A 21,047-nucleotide genomic window follows, 5' to 3' on the forward strand; every position below is an offset into this window, starting at 1 on the left:
ATCTGGCACAGCTACCATAATTTCCACAGATTAGCCGAGCTTTGAAATTCCTACGTTCACTCCTTGTTAAACCTGTTAATTCAGGCACTGCTTTCAAGATGCATTTCAAAAGCTTTGGAACACGCTTTCTTAACACAAAATTTAAGATTTAAACAGTAATACCACTAATTCCTCCGGAATGGAGCTTAATTAGAGCAGAATGAGAGATAACAAATGTCCTGTTACAAACCACGGCGAAAGGTGCATTATCATACTTAGAGATTTTTTTTTGCATAATCTTGCCACTTAATAAGGCTACAAGATACCATGTATGAGAAGTTTTAATCTATGCAGCTTGTAACTCAGCTGTAGTTGGAGACAATCTCAGTTCTTAAAGGATTAGAGCACCTTGATGTGAGCGCGACCCCGTGCAGACACTAATTAAACAGTGCAAGAGGACCTCCAGGGCTGCTGGGAACCGGTCCCCAGAGGCACCCTTGTCCCCTGCAGCCTGATGGGCAGGCTGCCCGCTACATCACTTGTGGCAGCACGTCTGAAGATGTGTGACATCTCCCTTACTGTGGCTTGTCCATGGAACGGATGCGGGCTGTCTTGGTGGCCCCCACACAGCCCCAGTGGCTTCAATCCAGAGAGGAGACCTGGGCTCTCCTGACCGGGGAGCTCCTCATAGCTACCGGCGGCACTTGCGGATCTAACACACGTCCACTTCCCCAGCCTCGTCCACAGGACAAGGACGGTCTCTGCTCTGTCAGCTGCAACCACTCCCGCTAACGCCCGCTGGAGCCCTTGAGCACAACCACATCCCCACTGAGGCTCAGGGCAGAGGGGAACACGGAAGGGGCAACAATTTGGGGAACCAGTGTCTCCCTGAAGTTGGAGGTTGGAGCTGACCAGGGGTGGTGGAGGTGCCTCCTCCCAGGCCCCATGACTGCACAGCCCCTGAGCAGGTGGAAAGGGAACTGCTTTGCCACTGGCAGGCCCCAACTGGGGCATGCAGGTGGCAAACTCAGGGCTACGAGCACAGCAGGGCCACACTCAGGGGCCTAATTCCAAAGCCAGACTCAGGCTTACCACCGCCACCCGGCCACGGGCTCAAGGCAGCACTCCTTTCTAGAACCACCCTGGGTGGGGCTCTGTGTACCCAGTGTGGACAGGGAGAGCTGGTCTGCAAAGTCCTTCAGGGGTGCAGGCACCCTGCTCAGCTGAAGGTGTGCTGGGGACACGGGAGAGTCCCAAGGGCTGCTCTGAGCACAAAAAAAAAAAAAAAAAAATGTGTCCAGGAGGCAAACTCAGCTCCAGCTGCAAACTTGCATCCAGGGCTGAGTGACACATCCTGGCAGGGCGCCTGTCCTTCCACCCATCCGTCTGTCCATACTGCTATCCGTCTGCCTCTTAAAAATACAGACAGTGCTCCTGGCAGACAACAGAAATGCGGGGGCCACTGCAGAAGGCTCTGGACACCCACAGGTGAGGGCTGTGCAGCTGCTCAAAGGCAGGATGCAGACATGGCCGGCAGCTGACGGGAGCACGAGAGTCCATGGTGACCAGTCACGCCAGAGCCGCCCTGAGGGCTGTGCGAGGTGCTGGAGTCCTGCACTGCCCTTGTTTTCAGGCTATGTCTCTGAGGGGGTGGGGCCCAGCCCTCCCTATTCCACTCCCATCTTCTAATCCCCATGGGTGCAGCCCTCAAAGGCCGCCTGTGCACACTCGTGTGTGTGCCCCAGAGCTTGTCAACACGTGCAGCGGGTGCTCAGAATACAGTAACAGCTTCCCTGCATGCATGCACCCCAGAACGTCCCGCTGGTCCCCTATTTCTCTCCTCGCCCATCCGAGTGGGTCAGACAGCCGAAGCCTGCCAGGATCTGCCGGACGGTCTGCAGTCCCCAAGCCTCGCTGGGTCTCGGCTGCACCCCAACGCCGGGCAGTTCCACTGGCCAAGAGCAGCCGCCTGCCTCCTCTCACCACCCCTGTGCATCCCAGAGGAAGAGCAAATACAGGGCCACTCTGTGGGCACAGGAGCATGACCAGGGACTGGGAGTATCCACAGGCCTCAGCGCCCTGGCAAAAGGCTTTTGTTTTCTGGCATTTATCACAATGGGTCTCCCAGGAAACCACAATTCCTTACAGAAGGACTTCAGAAGATAGAGAAAATAACAGGAAAAACAACGAAAATGAGGGCCGACACCGACACTAATGGGGTCCCCTTGGGCTGCAGCGCCATGCACTCTGTGTGCTATAAGGACCCCTTCACTACCTTGGGATGCTCACAGTTGCACTGGGGACCACAGCGGGGCAGGACGGCAACAGGACTTGGCCTCAGGGGGAGCTCAGTGGGAGTTCTTACTGTCCCATTTCACAGATTGGGAAGTGGAGGCCTGGGGAGGCCATACTAAGGGATGGCCCCAGCTGGCCTTGCTTGGGGACTCCCTGGGCTGCGGTGGCTCCCAGAGTTCACTGCACCCAAGGGCGCGGTGGGAAGGCACCCAACAGGGGCTGTAAAATGAAGCTGCAATTTTGAGCAACTGGTACCAACACGGACACCTGGGGTGCTGGGCCAATGGGATGTTTCTCTCAACTTGGCCCTAGTCATCCTCAACCCAGCAGGCCCTAAGCCCTGACCCCAGCCACATCCAGCATTCCTCTGCCCTGAGACCTCACCCAGCCCGGACAGCCAGCTCAGAACCTCTACCTGGTGCCAGGCCCACAGCAGTTGCCCTGCCTGAAAAGACATGTCCCTTCACATCGGTCACCATCACTAATTTGAGACCCATGTGGCCTTGGGCCAGTCTCTCCCCTGCCCCGTGCCTCCATTTCCCCATCTGCAAAATGGAGGGGCCAGGCCCAACCAGCTGCATCTCAGCCTCTGCAGCCCTCCTCTACCTCGGCTACCAGCTCCAAGACTCTGCTTTATACGCTGGGCCGCTGGTGACATAGGTGGGGTCCTGGGCTGGCCTTGGGCTCAGGAAGGAGCAGAAACCAGCCAGACACAGAGAGCACAGAGGAGTACGCCCAGAGATGAAAAGAGAAACAACAGTGCCCGGAGCACCCATTTCGTGGTTCTTCAGCCCACGTCGGAGGCTGGGCTGTGCAGCTGCTCAAAGGCAGGATGCAGAGATGGCCGGCAGCCGACGGGAGCATGAGAGTCCATGGCGATCAGTCACGCCAGAGTCGCCCTGAGGACTCTGTGAGGTGCAGGAGGGGGAAGAGACCTGGACCTGGGGCTGGGCATGAGGCAAGAACAGCAGAAAGCTAAGCGCAGGGTCCCAAGCCCCTGCCTGTAGTGGTTCTCACTTCACCTGCACCACAGCCTCCAAGGTCCTCTTATTATGATCCCGCGTACAGGGCAGGAGACAGGGCATGGGGAACACAGCCACCACGTCACACACCAGCAAGGGGACAGCAAAGGCTCAACCCTGAGAGGCCGCAGGCTCTGCCACCCTCACTCCAGGCCACCGTACAGCGTCGGGGACAGACCAGTGGCCCATAGAAAGGAGGCTGGCACAGTGCCCTGGGCACAGCATGGGCACAGCGGTCAGCACCATGGTTGGGTCACTGACCACAACAGCAACTCCACCACTGGCTCAGGCCCAGGCCTCAGGGTGGCGCCCGACCAAGGCTGGCCCCACAGAGCCTACTGAGGAGGCCCCACCAGCCTTGGGACCTGCCGGGGACCTCCTGCCTCCTGCAATCCAGGCAAGGCCTGCTAAGGAGGGGAGGTGCCCCGGGGCCGTGGGCATCACCACCACCCACCACACTTCAGTGGCTGAAGGGCACTCGGGGCCGTGAGGCTGGGGCACTGCATCCCAGGCACCTGCCTGGGGAGAGAGACGCCTGGCCCAGGCGCCCAGGATGCTGGCTTCCCTGAGAGGGAGACTCCGCGGGGGAGGTTGGGAGGGGCTGGACCCAAGCTACGTGGGCTTCCGCAAGCCCGGTGCCTCCTCCTTCTGCCACACCTGGGGAACGTGCTGCCCACATCAGTTCAGTGCTCAGCTGGCCCTGGCCCCTCCCTCAGGCCAGCTCCGGGTCAGGCCCAGGCTCCAGCATTCACCCTCCAGCTGCTCCGGGCCACTCCCTCCCCCTGTGGCCCCACTGCCCTGGAGCGGGCTCTCTCCTGTTGTCTGGAGCCCTGAGGGGCACCCCCCGGTCAGCGCCCACTCCCTGCAGCAACGAGATGCCTCTGTCAACACGAGGCCTCGGAAACTCCCAGAAACTCCCGGCTGCCTCCGTCTGTGCCCTCCCTCCGGGGCGAGGCCATGGCTGGGGGCAACTAAGGCATCGCAAGCCCTGGGGATCAGACACACAGGAATGGGAGGAGAGTGGGCAGGACCCAGAGAGTGGCTGTGACGGGAACACCCACTCCTGCCTGCGGCTCTGAGGGCAGTTTCCACCCAAGGGGAACCACGGTCCGTTCTAGAAGATTCACTAAGGAAACGGGAACCTTCTCCTCTTCCTGACTCACAGCCCATCCCAGAGACAAGACGAAACCAACTTAATACACAGAACTCTTCAGGTTGCTCTCAAGGCCAAGCCACTAACTTAAGAGAAAACAAAAATGTGTGTTTCAACTAAGATAAATTAGGGCATTAAGAACAAATCATGACTTTGGGAGGCTGAGGCGGACGGATCACCTGAGGTCAGGAGTTTGAGACCAACCTGGCCAACGTGGCGAAACCCTGTCTCTACTAAAAATACAAAAATTAGCTGGGAGTGGTGGTGGGCGCCTGTAATCCCAGCTACTCGGGAAGCTGAGGCAGGAGAATCGCTTGAACCTGGGAGGCGGAAGTTTCAGTGAGCCGAGATCGCACCATTGCACTCTAGCCTGGGTGACAGAGTGAAATTCCATCTCAAAACAAAACAAAAAAAGTCATGAATAAAAAGACTAGGCCGGGCGCGGTGGCTCAAGCCTGTAATCCCAGCACTTTGGGAGGCCGAGACGGGCGGATCACAAGGTCAGGAGATCGAGACCATCCTGGCTAACATGGTGAAACCCCGTCTCTACTAAAAATACAAAAAAACTAGCCGGGCGAGGCGGCGGGCGCCTGTAGTCCCAGCTACTCGGGAGGCTGAGGCAGGAGAATGGCGTAAACCCGGGAGGCGGAGCTTGCAGTGAGCTGAGATCCGGCCACTGCACTCCAGCCTGGGCGACAGAGCGAGACTCCGTCTCAAAAAAAAAAAAAAAAAAAAAAAAAAAAAAAAAAAAGACTAAACATCAGACCCATTTTTAATAACATGCCAGGTAACTGTGAAGCTGGTCACAACTGATTCCAATTGGAACAGGAAATGGCTTGGAGGAGTCTGGGCATAAACGTTGATCTTTTTCACAATTTTCTTTTGGATTAAAAAAATGAAAATGTCACTTTCAAAGGTATACCAGCCAGTGGGCTCTCGGAGTCACGGTCCTGAGTCCGTGTGTGGCAGCCCCTGGAGTGGAGCTCGGCCCAGGCTCAGCTCCTTCTCTACACCGGGTGTTTAGGAGATGCTCGAGAAGCCAAAACAGTGTCTCCCGGGCTTGGGCCACCCTGTGAACCCCCCAGGGTTGCACCATACCCAGGTATCACCTCACTACTGAAAAGAAACCTTCCATCACCCTGTGAATGGAAAACCAGCATCTTTGCCATAAATAGAAGGTAGCCATAAAAGCAGATACACAGCTATTAAAATAACAAATGCCCGTCCGCATCCGCATAAAACCATCTTGCAGGCCAACAGCGGTGCGTGCCCTCGCTCTGGCAAATGCTGAATTTATGTGAGGAGGAGCGTTAAGAATTTCTGGGCTGGCCACCCTAACCCCGATCTCCTCAGGAAAACCAGCTTCTTCCTTAACCCCCAACTCAAGAGCCCTCGCCTCCATGGCATTCCACCTCCAGGACGGGCATCTAGATCTTCCCCTTCATGCTGACAAAGCATCTGTCCCCTCTGGGCCCTCTTTGAGATGAGGTGGACCCGAATCAGACCCAGGCCCCATCTGCCAGCCATGCTGCCTGGAGACCCCCACGCATGCGCACTCACACACTCACACACTCACACACACACACACACACATGCATGCACATGTGGGCTGCAATCCCTTGTGACAAGATCTTCGGCTTCTGCCTGCTCTATCCGGTTCCTCTGGCTGCGTCACACATCACCGCAAACCCGTGGCTTAGAGACAGGAGTTTCTGCTCTCACAGTTCTGAAGGACAGAAGTTGGAAATCAAGGTGTTCCGGGCCTGCGCTTCCTCCCAAAGTTCAGGGAAGATCGTTCCCGCCTCTTCCAGCTCCTGGTGGCTGCGAGTGCTCCTCAGTGTGTGGCCGCATCACTCCAGCCCCTGCTGCGTCTTCACGAGGCCCCCTCTCCTGTCTGTTTGCTTCTTTTCTCTTCTCTTCCCTTGTAAGGACTTGTCTTTGGACTTTGAGTGTGTCCTAATTCAAGGTCCCATCATCTTGAGATCCTGACTTTAACTACATCTGCAAAGGCCCCTTTTCCAAATGAGAGGGCACGCTGGGTTTCCAGGTGGCTCTGTCTTTGGGGACCTCCAACCGACCCCACAGGTGTACATTTCTCACAGGTGCACCGACTCAAGTCCTTACTCTGCCTTTTCACATAAATGATCCCATGAGACCCACCAACCCCCAGCCAGCCACCCCCTGGTCACCTTCCGCCAGCAAGCAGCTCATGTCGGGCATACAGCAGGTACTCAATACGTGCATGCCAAACTGAGGCCGGCGTGTCTATCAAGGTTGTCCCCAAGGCAGCTGGCGGGAGGAGCAGGGAGCTGTCACTGTGCAGGCATTCCCTGGGGACAGGAGGGTCTGAAGATGGATTTTCCGGTTCTGCAAAGTGCAGAGTTATTTATAAGCAAGGTCTGTGTTCTTCAACCGGTGAAGCGAATCAGAGGCCTGCTTGGCTGCCTCTGTAATCGGAGGAGAAGAAAGGTAACTGGCTAATAAAATCCGCCTTCTCCGAGGCAGAGGCTGGCTTTGAAGAGTGTGTATTGTAAAGGCTCCATGACCTCTTCTGAATAGACCCCGGGAAGATCACGTGGGAGCCAGGCTGCCTCCACGCCGTCCAGCTGGAATGGTCTTGGGGACCGGTCTTCCCACGGATTCCTGAGTCTTCTGCCAGGAGCGTCCCCCAGGGCACCGACTCACCTGAACCCAGGGCCTTCTAGAACCCCCGGGCCCTGCCCTGCCCCAGTTGGGAGGCCACAGAGGCAGGGAGGTGGCACCGAATCATGCTCCCACCCCCACAGGTCCCCACTGTCACAGCAAGAGACCATTGTCACAACCCACAGAAACCAGCCCCGACATCCAGCAGCCACCAGCCTCGATCCATGGGGGACCCACTTCGAGTCCAACGCAGGGGATAGGGTGAAGGGAGCACTGTAAACTTGGAGGGTAGCACCCACCCTGCCTGAGACCCTCTGAAGGATCCCTCCTCTTGCCAGCAATCCCTTCCTTCCCCCAACGCCTCAGCAGAGCTTTTCAGGACGGGCGGCGCTGCCCCATCCAGGGAGCAAGGTCGGGAGAGAGGGCACCTGGTTCTGGGGCTGCCGCCAAGACCGCACTTCCCGCCCTTGCATTTCCCCAATGGCAAAGTCATGCAAGGATCACACCCTCTGCGCAGGTGGCCTGAGGAGCAAAGGAGGTGACAGCGAAGAGCAGTCAGTGAGGTCACGGCCAGGCCCCTCTCACCAGAGGCCCCTGTGCTCAGCCCCAGGGGCTCACCACCTTGCCACCTATCTGCCGAGATGACCTTTCTGTTCACTTCAATGCCAATGCTGACCCCTGGTGAACATCCAGTTCTCCCCTGGACCGACCCCCCAACCCACTGGCGCACCCATTATGCACAGATGGAGCTTGGCCAAGGAGGCTCCTGGCTCCTGCAGGAGAACCCGGGCCTGCCCGCTTCCCTTCTGGAGTAAAATGGGCAGGAACGAGGAGCCGGCCTGGCTGGGAAAGTGCGGGAGCTGAGACGGAAGGTTCGGCCTGGGCGGGAGAAGTTCAGCAGCCCCTGAGGGCAGGCAGAAGGCAGCCTCTGCGTGGGTCCTCCAAGCTCCAGAGACCTTCTGAGGCGCGGATTTGATTTTTAAAACACAAAAGGAGAAGAAGAAAAGTCAAGGGCAGAAGGTTGTGTCTGGAGCATGCTGACACAGGTGGCTGGAAGGGTGTGTGTGAGGGCAGGGGAGCTGGGGGAGCCACACCCTGCCCTGAGGGCCAGGGAGCCAGGGCCTGGCCTACCCCACAAGCAGCCCCATCAGCCAGAGGACCAGGTGCCCCTCAGCCACTGCAGGTGACACCAGCTATCCTGGGACCCCCCTGGGCTAGAAGTCCACAGAAACGCAGCAAACGGCAGGGCCAGCAGCCACTGCCTCCTTGGTGCCTGGAGCCGTGACTTCCCTAAATGCCTCCCTGCAGCCCACCCCTGACCCCCCTGCAGCCCACCCCTGACCCGCCTGCAGCCCACCCCTGACCCCCGTGCAGCCCACACCTGACCCCCCTGCAGCCCACCCCTGACCCGCCTGCAGCCCACCCCTGACCCGCCTGCAGCCCACCCCTGACCCCCCTGCAGCCCACCCCTGACCCCCCTGCAGCCCACCCCTGACCCCCCTGCAGCCCACCCCTGACCCCCCTGCAGCCCACGCCTGACCTCCCTGCAGCCCACGCCTGGCCTCCCTGCAGCCCACGGCTGACCTGCCCACAAACAGCTGCTCCTGTTCCACGCGAGGGCAGCAGCTCCCAGTGTGGCTGAGGACACAGCCCTTCCTTCACCACCAAAGCACAGGAGCTGCAAGGAAGGGCGAGTCCCTGCAGTCCAGGACCCTCTGCCAATCCCAAGGTCTGTGAGATGAACCTAGGTGTGCAGACCCCTTCAGAACTCGTGCCCACGGCGTCCCAGAGCCCCCGGGTGCATGGGAAACCATCACGGGGCTCCACACAGAAGGTCACCCCAAATTTGGGAGGAAGGAGAGCCACCCACCCACAGAACACTCTCGGCTGATGGTGGCCTCCACACCCTAAGGACTACACCCAAGTCATGAAGAGAGACCTGCACGCAGCCATGAAGCCACAGGGAAACCACAGACAAACAGACACAGCTGACAACACAGGCCTGGCTCGTGCACCCTGGACAGGGGGCCAGGTGGAGGCCCAGGTCTCACCAGAGTCCCCATATGGGGTGGTCCCTGATTACCTGGAGGGTGCATTTTGGCTGCCCTGCACACTACAGCCCAGCCGAACCCGTCCTGCCATCCAGGGGATGCAGGGCAGGCCTCCCTCCCTGCCCCCTGCAACAGTGTCTGGAGAAAGGGGCCGCATCCTCGAGGAACTCTCTAGAGACCACAATGGGCACTGTCCAGGTGGCCTAGCTGTGCATGAAGACTCCAGATTGCACTTCAAAGACTCCACCCACCAGGGCCCAAGCCACCTGCCCAGGACCCTGGGATCCAGAGAAGCCAGGCAAAATCCCGAGAACAACAGCACTGCACCCCTGCAAATGTGTGCGAATTCCTCTCCAGACAGCGTGGTCCTGTGGCCAGTGCCTGTGGCCTCATCTGCTCCACAGACACGCTCAGCACTTGGCAGGGGCCGCTCCTGGGTTTTGAACAAGGTCGTCACTGGGGCCATCTGTCGGGGCCCCCCATGGAAGTCCCCCAGCTTCTACTCCTTTTATCATTCCCTTTCTGCAAAGAGGAGAGCGAGGGTCCCAGAATCCCAGCCACTAGCCTGGTATCAAGCTGCCAGTGGACTTCCCTGTCCCAAAGGTCATTTGCATAGGCAGGTGTGACCCTTGGGATGAGCACAAGGCCGGCAAGAGGGGCGTCGCAGCCTGCAGTGGGAGGTGGGTGTGCAATGCCCAGACAACACCCACGCTGCCCCTGCCTGGGGTCATAGAGAGAAGAGTGAGCCGCGCAGCTGCACCTGTCCTGCTGTCCTCTGGGACCTGCACCCTCCCTAGACCTCACTGGGCCACACTGGCCCCCACTGTGAAGGGCAGGGCAGTGCCTTCCTCCTCAGGAAGCCTCTGCAGAGGCCCAGCCGGCGAGGGCCAGGGTCACGGTCTGGGTGAAGACAGAGACAAGGCTGCAGGGGCAGAGGCCGAAGCTGGGGTGCACCCTCCTCTCCCCTCCTCGAGAATATGCCAGGCCGGGCCACGGCATGAGCTGCAGACTGCAGTGTTTGGGGTATTGTATGTGTGCAGTGTAACATGTGTGACAGGTGTAACATGTTTGTGATGTGTGGCTGTGTATGTGCGTGTATGACATGTATGTGGTGTGTGTGGGGTATGTTTGTGTGTGTGTATGTCTTGGCATGTGTTTGTGCGGGGGCGTGTTTGTATACTTTGTGTGTGTGTGTGGCGTTCACAGGGTAGTGTTTTGTGTGTGTGTGGGTGGGGTATGCGTGTTTGGTATGTGTATGTGGTGTATTTTGTGTGTGTGTATTGTGTGTGGTATATTCTGTGTGTGTGTATGTTGTGTATGTGGTATGTTTGCTGTTTGTGTCATATTTTGTGTGTGTGGTGTGTGGCATGTGTTGTGTGCGCACAGTGCATAGTGTATGTGTGGTGTCTAGTGTGTGGTGTATTTTGTGTGTGTGGTGTGTGCTGTGTGTGTGGTGTGTGCAGTGTGTGTTTTTTGTGAGTGGTGTGTGTGTGGTATCTAGCGTGTGTGGTGTATGTGGTGTATTTTATATGTTGTGTGTGTGGTGTATTTTGTGTGGCATGTGATGTGTTGTTTATGGGGTGTGTGTATGTGGTGTGTGGGTGGTGTATTTTGAGTGTGGTGTGTATCGTGTGTGTGTGTGGTGTGCGTACTTGGTATGTGTATGTGGTGTATTTTATGTGTGTGTGTTGTGTGTGGTGTATTCTGTGTGTGTATGTTGTACATGTGGTATGTTTGTGGTGTGTGTGGCATGTTCTGTGTGTGCGTGGTGTGTGGCAGATGGTATGTGTGTATAGTGTGTCGTGTGTGGTGTCTAGTGTGTGTGGTGTACTTTGTATGTGGTATCTGTGTGGTGTATTTTGTGTGGTATGGTATGTGGCGTATGGTGTGTGTGTGATGTTTTTGTGAGTGGTGTGTATGGTACCTAGTGTGTGTGGTGTATGTGATGTATTTTGCATGTGGTGTGTGTGTGTAGTGTATTTTGTGTGATATGTGGTGTGTGGCATGTGTTGTGTTGTGTGTTGTGTGGGGGGTGTGTGTATGTGCTGTGTGATGTATTTTGTGTGTGGTGTGCTGTGTGTGGTATATTTTGTGTGTGGTGTGTGTGATATCTGTGTGGTGTATTATGTGTGTGGTGTGTGGTGCATGTGTGTGAGATGTATTTTGTGAGTGGTGTATATATGGTGTATTTTGTGTGTTGTATACGTGTGTATGCTGTATGTGTGGTGTGGCATGTGGTGTATGTGATGTGTGGTGTGTTTGGTGTGTGGAGGGTGCGTGTATGTGGTGCGAGTGGTGTGTGTAGTGCATTTTGTGTGATGTGTGTGGTGGATATGTGTGTATGATTTGTGCTGTGTGTGTGTGGTGTATGATGTATTTTGTGAGTGGTGTATGTCTGTGGTGTGGTATGTTTGAGGTGTATTTTGTGTGGTGTGTGGTGCATCACATGTGGGGTGTGTGTGATGTGTGGTGTGTGTGGTGTATTTTGTGTGTGGTATGTATATATTTTGTGTGGTGTGTGTGTGTACATGTGGTGTATTTTGTGTGTGGTGTGTGGTGTGTGGCATGTATGTGTATTTTATGTGTGGTGTGGTGTGTGCATGTGTGTGGTGTGTTTGTATGGTTTATTTTGGGTATCTATGTATGTGGTGTGCACTGTGTGTGTGTGGCATGTACTATGTGTGGTGTGTGGAGTGTGTGTGGTGTGTGGTGTGTGGAGTGTGTGTGGTGTGTGGTGTGTGTGATATCTGTGTGATGTATTTTGTGAGTGTTATGTGTGGTGTCCAATGTGTGTGGTGTATGTGGTGTATTTTGTGTGTGTGGTGTGTGTGTGTGGGGGGTATATTATGTGTGGTGTGTGTGTAATATGTGTAATGTTTTGTGTGGGGGGGTGCATGCATGTGATGTATGTGTGGTGTATTTTGTGTGTGGTGTGTGTGCACTATGTGTGTGGTGTGTGTGATATATTTTGTGAGTGGTGTGTGGTGTCTAGTGTGTGTGGTGTATGTGGTGTATTTTGCGTGTTGTGTTGTGTGTGGAGGGTGCGTATATGTGGTGTGTGTGGTGTATTTTGTGTGTGGTGTGTGAGGTTCATTTTGTGTGGTGCATGGTGCGTGGCATGTGGTGTGTGTATGACATGGTGTGTGTGTGGTGTATTTTGTGTGTGGTGTGTGTATGTGTAGCGTATTTTGTTTGTGGTGTGTTATGTGTTGTGTGCATGTATGGTGTGTTTGCATGGTATATTTTCTGTGGCAAGTGTGTGTGTTCTGTGCACTGTGTGTGTGGTGTGTGTGGCATATTTTGTGTGTGGTATGTATGGTGTGTGTGTGTGTGTGGTGTGTGTATATTTTGTGTGTGATGTGTGTGTGGGGTGTCTGTGTTATATTTTGTGTGTAGTGTGTAGTGTGTGTGGTGTGTGCTGTATGTGGTGTATTTGGTGTGTGGTATGTGTGGTATGTGTATATTTTGTGTGTGGTGTGTGTGTGGTGTATTTTGTATGTGGTGTGTAATGTGTGTGTCGTATGTGGTGTATTTTGTGTGTGGCGTGTGGGGGGTGTGGTGTGCATATATTTAGTGTGTGGTGTCTGTGTGTGGCACGCAGTGTGTGTGGTGTATTTTGTGTGTGTTATGTGTGCGTGTGGAGTGTGGTGTATTTTGTGTGGTGTGTGTGGGGTGTGCATTGTGTGTGTGGTGTGTGTGTGGCATGTGCTGTGTAGTATATTTTGTGTGTGGTGTGTGGGGGTGTGTGATGTGTGCATATTTAGTGTGTGGTGTGTGAGCATGGTATGAGGTGTGTGGTGTATTTTGTATGTGGTGTGTGGTATGTGTATATTTTGTGCTTGATGTGCACTGTGTGTGTGGTATGTGTGTGGCATGTGGTGTGTTGTGTATTTTGTGTGTGGGGTGTGGTGTATTTTGTGTGGGGTGTGTGGTGTATTTTGTGTGTGGCATGTGCTGTATTTTGTGTGTAGTGTATTTTGTGTGTGGTATATGTGTGGTGTGCAGCGTATGGTATATAGTGTGTGCAGCATGTGGGGTGTGTGGTATGTGTGGTGTATTTTGTGTGGTGTGTGTGGGGTGTGTACTGTGTGTGTGGTGTATTTTGTGTGTGGCATGTGCTGTATTTTGTGTGTGGCCTGTGCTGTATTTTGTGTGTGGTATGTGTGCGGTGTGCAGCGTATGGTATGTAGTGTGTGCAGCATGTGAGGTGTGTGGTATGTGTGGTGTATTTTGTGTGTGGTGTATTTTGTGTGTGGCATGTGCTGTATTTTGTGTGTGGCCTGTGCTGTATTTTGTGTGTGGTATGTGTGCGGTGTGCAGCGTATGGTATGTAGTGTGTGCAGCATGTGGGGTGTGTGGTATGTGTGGTGTATTCTGTGGTGTGTGTGTGTGCAGCATGCAGTGTGTGGTGTGTCTCTGTTGGGGGGCACCGCAGTGCGTGTCTCTGGGAGAGGTGGGCTCACACACAGAGTCCAGGTAAGAGGAGGAAAAGAAAAGGTCCGCCTGCCCCGACAGCCAGGTCAGGGCTCCCACAGTACAAAGGCTATGGGGTCCTATGGTTGGTGCCAAAGGAGCCCCGTTCACTCACTGGGTGCTTGTGTGAGCGAACAGTCACATGTTCCATGCAGACCCACAGCTGCGTGCTTCGCTCTGCGTTTCCTGTCTGCTCAGATCACAGTGCAGCCACAGATCGATCTGTTTCTGTGTAAATAAGGTGAGGGCTGCCTCCCTCCCCTCTCCAAGAACACTACTGCCTGCACGCCTTGCTCCCTAACCAAGGGGCTGTATTTTAAATGAGGTTTAGAATGCATGATTCTGTAGTTTATACGTTTAAGAAGATCACACACAACAATATGAACACCTATGAGCACTTAGTTACGCGTAAGCAGGCACATGTACACACACACATATGCACACATATGAAAATGTCAGCAGTGAATCCTTCCAAGAAGGTTGTCCCCCAACCCCGCCTTCTCCAGGCCCAGGGGCTCTTGGGCTGTGTCTGCAGCCAGCACTCCACCAGGCAGGGACATGGCCTCACCAGTGCCCCCCTTCCTACAGTGCTGCACGCCCAGAGACGGGCAAAAACTACCAACCTCCAGACCACCGAGTGAGGACTAAAACCATTCTCTGCACGGCTTTCTTGCACCATGCCCAGCATGGCAGCAACATGGGAGACTGATGAGTTTCCACAGAGGCCGGCAGCAAGATCAGCCCCAATCCAATCCTCCCGAGTGTGCAGCGGGAGTGACCCCCAGCTGGCCCCATCCACTGCCAGCCTGGCCCTCAGCAGGCACTGGCTCAGCCCTTGCTGGGAGGCCTGGGAGGCTGGGAGTCCTGCGCCCAGCAAGGCTGCGATGAGCCAGCTTGTGTCTGGAAGTCACATCCATTTCCAGTCCTTTCATATTCTAACTTTTACAGTTGTCAGAGGCACAGCAGATGAGAATCCCATTACGGTGAGTGTGGGTTTTATTTAGATTCTGTGTCACACAAGAAATGATAGTAAATGATGATAAAGGAGTTGGTTATTTTTAACACCTTTTCATTTCCACCCCTCCCAGCAGCCATTCACAACTACCTGGCCTTGCAAACAGCGTCTACTGGAGGGTCAGGGAGAGGTAGGCTGAGGGACACCTTCCAGGTGGGGCCGGCACCGCAATGCCCCTGCACCCTGTCTGCCTGCACACCTCATCAGGGCCATAAAAACAATGCACCCAGGAAGTGGGCTAGGGAAGCCCCCCGGGGCCCCTAGACAAAGCCCAGCACCCCTCCACACACAGTCTGAGACTCAGGAGAAATGAGCAGCCAGCTCCAAGCTCAGAGCCTGGGGGCCGGGGCCGCCCCACAACAAGACTGGGTGCAGGTGTGTGGGCACAGCTGGCCGTGAGCACTGAGAAGAGAGCTGCCCAACTCCCTCCTCCTTCCACACACACCGCGTGCAATGAGTTCCTCCACCACCGTTAGACACTCAGAATGGAGCCCGGTGCAGCCTCGAGCCCTCACCAAGAACGGCCTTGCTGCTCTGGAAAACCTCAAGGGCATCTACCAAGCCCTCGCCCAACCCATCATGGCCCACCCACAGCCCTGGCTCTACGCCTCCGGGACAGAATGGCTGTATGCATTCAGCACATATTTTTGATGGAGTCTTAGGGCCGGGAACTGTGCTGTGTCTCCTAAGAAGTTCTCTATCCATTTCTTAAAAAATAAACTGGTCCATCTAACAGACAGATGAACCCTCTGCATTGGCCGCTAATCTCGCAAAGACGACATCAATTAATGATGACTGCACAGAGCCACAACAATTAATACACCGTCAATTGCCTCCACGGAGTTGAGCACGCCCCTTGTTACGGGCCACACGGGTTTGCAGGAGCACGCCTCATTTCCGAAAGAGCCGGCTAACTCAATCAATGGAAGTTGAATCCCATTGACTCGATCAACAGTCTGCCCTCCCAGCAGCTGCTCAAAGACAGGCACGCCACAGTGGTTTCGAAAGCGCGTCTGGAATCCAGGCCCAGGTACGCTGTGTCGGGGCCGCTGGACGCAAAGTTCTCAATATTAACCTGCAAAAGAGGCTTTTGAACAGCACGTTCAAGCCATCGCATGCACTCCCCTGCCACCAAAAGGATTTACCGAGATAGAGTTGAACCTCAAATCCACATTTAAGGCAAAGAGGCACTGGGTTCTCCCTCCCATTCAGAAAGGATCAGGCTGAACGATTTCCCGGCTTTCTCATGTCCCTTTGGGTCCCAAAGCCCAGACACCTCTCTGCGCTGTGGCCTGCCCCGGGTGGCCCAGGCTCGCTGCACTCCTTCCTCTTTGAAGTATTTTCCTATTCTTCTGTTTACATTAAGCATCCACACCAAAGCCTGCTCATCTGTGCTGGAGTGCTGGAGTCCAAGTGACTCAAGACTTCCAGAAAAATATTGTAAAGTCTTTGGAAGAGGGAGGTGGAAAATATTTTTATACTTCTCGCTGTTTCCTTAACTCCGTATGTGGAGGCCAAACATGATGATGGAGATAAAGCACTGGCTTCCCTCTCACGTCTCCGTGACACATGTCGTCTGCGCCCTAAGGAAGTGTCCGGCTCTTCCATCAGCATCCTGGGACTCCCGCCCTCGTCCCCCACGTTAGCTACACTCCATGCAGACACAGCACATGCACATGCCTGAGGAAAGGATGGCTCTCCCCTCCCAGAGGAGAGTCAGCATGTCCTAAGGACGACAGGGCAAGATGAGCAGCTACCCAGGCCCCAGTGCCAGACCCCACACTGCAGCCCTGCTTTCTTCCCGGGCCTGTGGCTGCCCAGCCAGGCCTGGTGCGGTGGGCAGGACCTGTTCTCACAAAGCTCGGACGTATCGAGGCTGCAATTATGGACCACAATTTGCCTCTCTCTCGGTTCACAGCCCTATTCATCTCCGCAAACACTGGAAGACAAAGTGGCCAGAGGGGGACGGATTAGCCACGGGGTGGCCTCTATCTCCACACAAAAGGAGAAGTGTGGAAAAACGGCTCCCTGGGTCCCCCATTCTTCACCCCTGAAAAAAACAGATTCATGGAAATGGCAATTTAAACAGCTCTTTCCCACTCGGGCCCAGACAACAAGTCACAATTGTCCACCCGCCTTCATTGCTCCCTCCCTCCTGCTGGACAGCGGCTGCTGGGAGGAGAGTGGCCCCAGGCCGAGCCTATCAGCCAGGAACCAGAGTGCGCCACCCCCCTCCCAGCGCCTCTCACTGCTGGTTCCCCAGGCCTCCCCTGGGGCTCCTGACGCCAAGGGGCCAAAAAGGCATCTCAGCAAGGACAGGGAGGCTGCCCAAGTCCTGACCTTCCAGACAGACAGGAGGCAGGGCTCAACCCAGGGTGGCGAAGGCCACCGCTTCGGGACAGGGAGACAGGACTTCAGGAGGCCTGGAGGGCTGCACAAACACTCGGACCCTGCAATCGCTCTTCCAAAGGCACCGGTACCCTCAGCGTACAGCTGACCCCATCTGCATCTATGACTGCGCCGTCTTCCACAACACCGACACACGAGTGTCTGCTTCAAGGTAAACACAGAGGTCTCTGTGAATGGCTAAATCCACAAAAAGTACTCCACTCAGCGAACACCACCAGTATTTAATCCTGGGTCTGCTCCACACCTGGACCTTCCCATCTGAGAGGCAGAAACTCTTTCTTCTTAGCCAAAACACAGAGTTCTTTAGACCTGGAGCCTCAGGGGGAGAGGAGAGACCTGGGAGGCACCTGCACTGGGTCAGTGCTGAAGGACGAGGCAGAAAGGAAGCCCTCGTCACAGGCCAGCCACATGGCCAGGAGCTCCCCCCTGTTACTAACTCACAGCTTAAAAGTCCGTGGAACTTTGCTTCGTCACAGAGTATCAGGACACAGCTGGGCACTTAGAGAAACACTGAAATTTTCACATGCACCCCCTTTCTGCAAGCCAATCCCCCAGAGACTTCAAGATCAGCCAGAGAGGCAGAGAACTTGCAGCAGGAACACAAACAGGCCCCGCAGAGCAGGGACCCCTTCACCAGGTGCCTGGAACGCACCTGGGGTGGCTCCCATTGTCCTGGCAGGGGACACCAGCGGAGGACACCCCTCGCGGGCTTGCCTGGACCCAACGACTCCTCAGCAGGAACAATGGCCTCCCTGGCCCCAAGGGCCACTGCCCTAGGCCAGAACCACCCACTCCTGAAGTGGGTCAGTAAGGCAGCAGGAAGAAGTTGGGCCTCCCACCTCGGGAAGGGTCCCCGCAAGCCCGGGCTGGCAGGCCAAGGCCCGCAGCAGAGTCCTGGGGTAGCCTACTCTCCCTTCAGACCTGGTCCTCCTCTGTACTTGGTGCCCACATCCAAAAGCAAGGGAGGGAAGCGGACACCAGGCCCGTGGAGGTCACAGGGTCTGGGGTCAGGCTCCTGCACCTACCTACTTCCCCAAGCTTCCAGGAGCTTATTAATTAGTCAGGGAAGCAGCTGAATGTTGCAAGCCCTTCCTTTGCAGGAGCCCAGAGCTAATGAGAACCCAGCGCGTTACCAGCCACACAGGCGCCCTCCGGTGCTCAGCCTTCCCAGCGGACCAAGGGGAGCACCAGGCGGAGCTGGCTCAGCCTGTGGCCCAGTACCCATGAGCAGGGGTGCCCCGGGGGAGGCCAATGACTTAGTTGCCCCCAGTCTGCTATGACAGGTCAGGCTGATCCCGCTGTGCACCAGGAGCCCTGCAAAGGGAGTCTGGCCCCGAAACCAGGAAGTTTCCAGGAGTGCATCTGGGGTGCCTGGAGCCGACAGACCTCCCATCAGAGGAGGTGTGGCCCTGCCCCCAAACCCCCAGTAAGATGCTTCCCAGTCCAAAGGGCCTCTCTAGCTACCAGGGTCCAACAGTTACCCTGGGCGCCTCAATAGTCCCAGACTGCCCCGCAGTCTAGCAGAGACCAAGAGGGCAGGGGCAGAACTTGGTGCGGGGACCTGCGCACCCGGGTGACCAAGCCCCTGCTTCCCGAGCCTATGGGTCGCTGGAAGGCGGCTTGGGCCCTGGGAAACGGGTGCGCAGGCCGGTTTCCCCGACGCCCGCGGGTCGCAGTCCGGTGTCCACCCTGGCGGGTCCCAGCTCCGCTCCCGCCCCAGCCCGGCCGGCCAACGTGGAGCGCTGGTGCCATCTACCGAGGGCCCGCGACGTGCGGGCGGGCGCCGCTGCCACCGAGCGGTGTGGGGCAGGGGATGGGAACGGCAGCCTCGGCTTGGGTCGGGGATCCGGGTCGGCGCCAGAGGAACCGAGGACGCAGCGCGCCCGGATCCCGCGCCTTGCCGGTCAGCCCCGATGGGCGCGGGTCGGCGAGATCCGCGGGGGGCCGGACTCCTGTCAGGGTCGCGCCGCCGGCCGCTCCGGGCCCGCAGTGGCGCTCCACGAGCCTCGGCCGAGCGCGGCGGCAGCGGAACATGCTGGAAGCCGGGTCGGGCGCCGGGGCCGCCGCGAGCCTGGCAGAGCGCGGAGGACTGCGCCGGGGGACCGGTCCGAGCGCCCAGGGACAATTACCTTCTTTGAGGAACTGCGCGTGGATCACCAGGACGAGGAAGCAGCAGAGCGCGGCCCCTGCCAGTGCCCAGAGAGCCTTCAGGAGCTGCATCGCGGAGTCCCAACTCGGCCGACGCCCCCGAAGTCGCGCAGCTGAGGTCCAGGCGCCGCATCAGCGCCCCGCCGGGTGCAGCCTCCGCGGCCGCCCGCTCGCGCCCTCCATCCGCCGCCAACGCCGCGCTCCGCCGCGACTGGAGGCGCCACTCCGGGAGGCGATTTGTGTCTTTTTGGGCAGGGGGGAGGGGAGCGGGCGGGGGGGAGGGGGGGGGGGGGGAGGGGGCGGGCGGGGGCGGGGAGGTTAGCAGAAAGTCTCCGGCCGCGGCGGCCGCCGCTCCGACCACTCGGCCACCATCGCTGGCTGCGGGGCGCCGGGGGCCCGGGCGCGGGGGGGCGGCCGCCGCGGCCCCATGAATCAGCCCCGCCGCCGCCCCCGGAGCCGCACCGCCAGCAGGGCCCGGACGGCGGGCCGCGGATTGCGCAACGGCCGGGCGGCGCGGGGGGGGGTCCGGCGCGGCCCCGGCCCCCTCCTCCGCCTGTCGCCCCCCCACCGCCCGCTGCTCGGTGTCGCCTTCTTCCTCCTCTCCTCCTCTTCTTCCTCCTCCTCCGCCGCCGCCGCCGCCGCCGCCTCCGCCGCCCGCGCTCGCTCCGGCCCGGGGCTCAGGGGGCCGCCGCGCCGCCGCCGCCACCGCCGCCGCGGCGGGCCAGGCTCGGGGCCGGGGCTGCGCGCCGGGCGCGGGGCTGCCGCACCATCGCCGCCGCCGGGGCCCGCGCGGCCCGGCCGAGCCCGCGGCGATCGAACTTGCGCGGCCCGGGGCTGGCGGGCCGGTCCCCCCCGGACGGTGCCGGCCTCCGCGCTCCCAGCAGCCCGCGCCTCCGCCGCCGCGGCCGGGACGAGGTCCGGGCCCGCCGCGCCCCTGGGCTGCCCGCGCTGGGCCGCCGCTGCCCGTGCCGGTGCCGGTGGCTGCCGCGCCTACAGGTGGGGCCGGCGACGCTGCGCGCCTCGCCGCCCGCGGGACGCTGCTGCTCCGGCCTGGACGCGCGCGCCCGCCCGCTCGGCTCGGCGCCGGCTCCTCGGGGGAGGCGGCGGGAGGGGGAGCGCGGCGCAGTCGCTGCCAGCCCAGGTGGCCGGGCCCGCGCAGCCTCGGACTCTGGCCCGCGCCCGCCGCCGTCTGCGCTCCTCCCGGCCGCGGAGCCGCCGATGCGCACTGGGCCGCGAGGGACCCCGGGGACCCCGCCCTGCAGCGCCCCCGCCTGGCGCGCCGGCGGGTCAGGTGGGGCCGGCCCAGCCGAAAACTGCGGGTCGGGCTCCACCTAGGTGCGCAGGGGCCTCACTGCAGAGCCGGCCCTGCTGGCGCGGGAGAAAGGACGTGGGGCCTCGAGTTGCGCCCAGCCTCCCTGGCACCCAAGGCCCCGGGAGAGACAGGGAAACCCGGGCCCAGGTACCGCCCCAGCCGGGCCCGACCAGCGGCTGGGAGGGCTCGGAGGAGGCTGGTCCCGCGGCTTCTGAAAATGGCACATCTGCCTGGAAACACACACACACACACACCCACCCACCCACCCACCCACCTGGCCCTACTGTGTGCCGCCCTCCAATCAGCTGCCCTGCACACACACACACACACACACACACACACACACACACACACACACACACGCACGCACACACACCTGCCTCTACTGTGTGCCGCCCTTCAGCCAGCTGCCCTGCACCCAAGAGCATGGGCGCACAGTTAATGCCCTCGTTCCGTTCCGTTCCAGGGGAAACAAACGGACGCCTCCCTGCACTGCCTCCCTTTCCGCCTCTAGGAAGAAGGGGTCTTTGTTTTGGGCCGCTTTTGC

At 58.1% G+C, this 21,047-nt stretch overlaps 1 protein-coding gene across 4 annotated transcripts in view; it reads right to left on the minus strand.

The window, feature by feature from the left end:
* The window catches only part of TAFA5 (TAFA chemokine like family member 5), a 309,133-nt gene that overhangs the window by 206,048 nt on the left and 82,038 nt on the right, over positions 1 to 21,047 (minus strand). Inside the window, exon 1 of one of the 4 annotated variants that reach the window (XM_050746542.1) lies at positions 19,170 to 19,435. The exons of the other annotated variants lie outside the window; for them this stretch is intronic. Within the exon in view, the coding sequence (XP_050602499.1) occupies positions 19,170 to 19,260 (91 nt within the window). The 5' untranslated portion in view covers positions 19,261 to 19,435. Of the gene's footprint in view, positions 1 to 19,169; positions 19,436 to 21,047 lie in introns of those variants that run through there. 4 annotated transcript variants of the gene reach the window in all.

The sequence above is a fragment of the Macaca thibetana genome, chromosome 10 (genome assembly GCF_024542745.1).
Source record: "Macaca thibetana thibetana isolate TM-01 chromosome 10, ASM2454274v1, whole genome shotgun sequence".
NCBI classification, from domain to species: Eukaryota; Metazoa; Chordata; class Mammalia; order Primates; family Cercopithecidae; genus Macaca; species Macaca thibetana.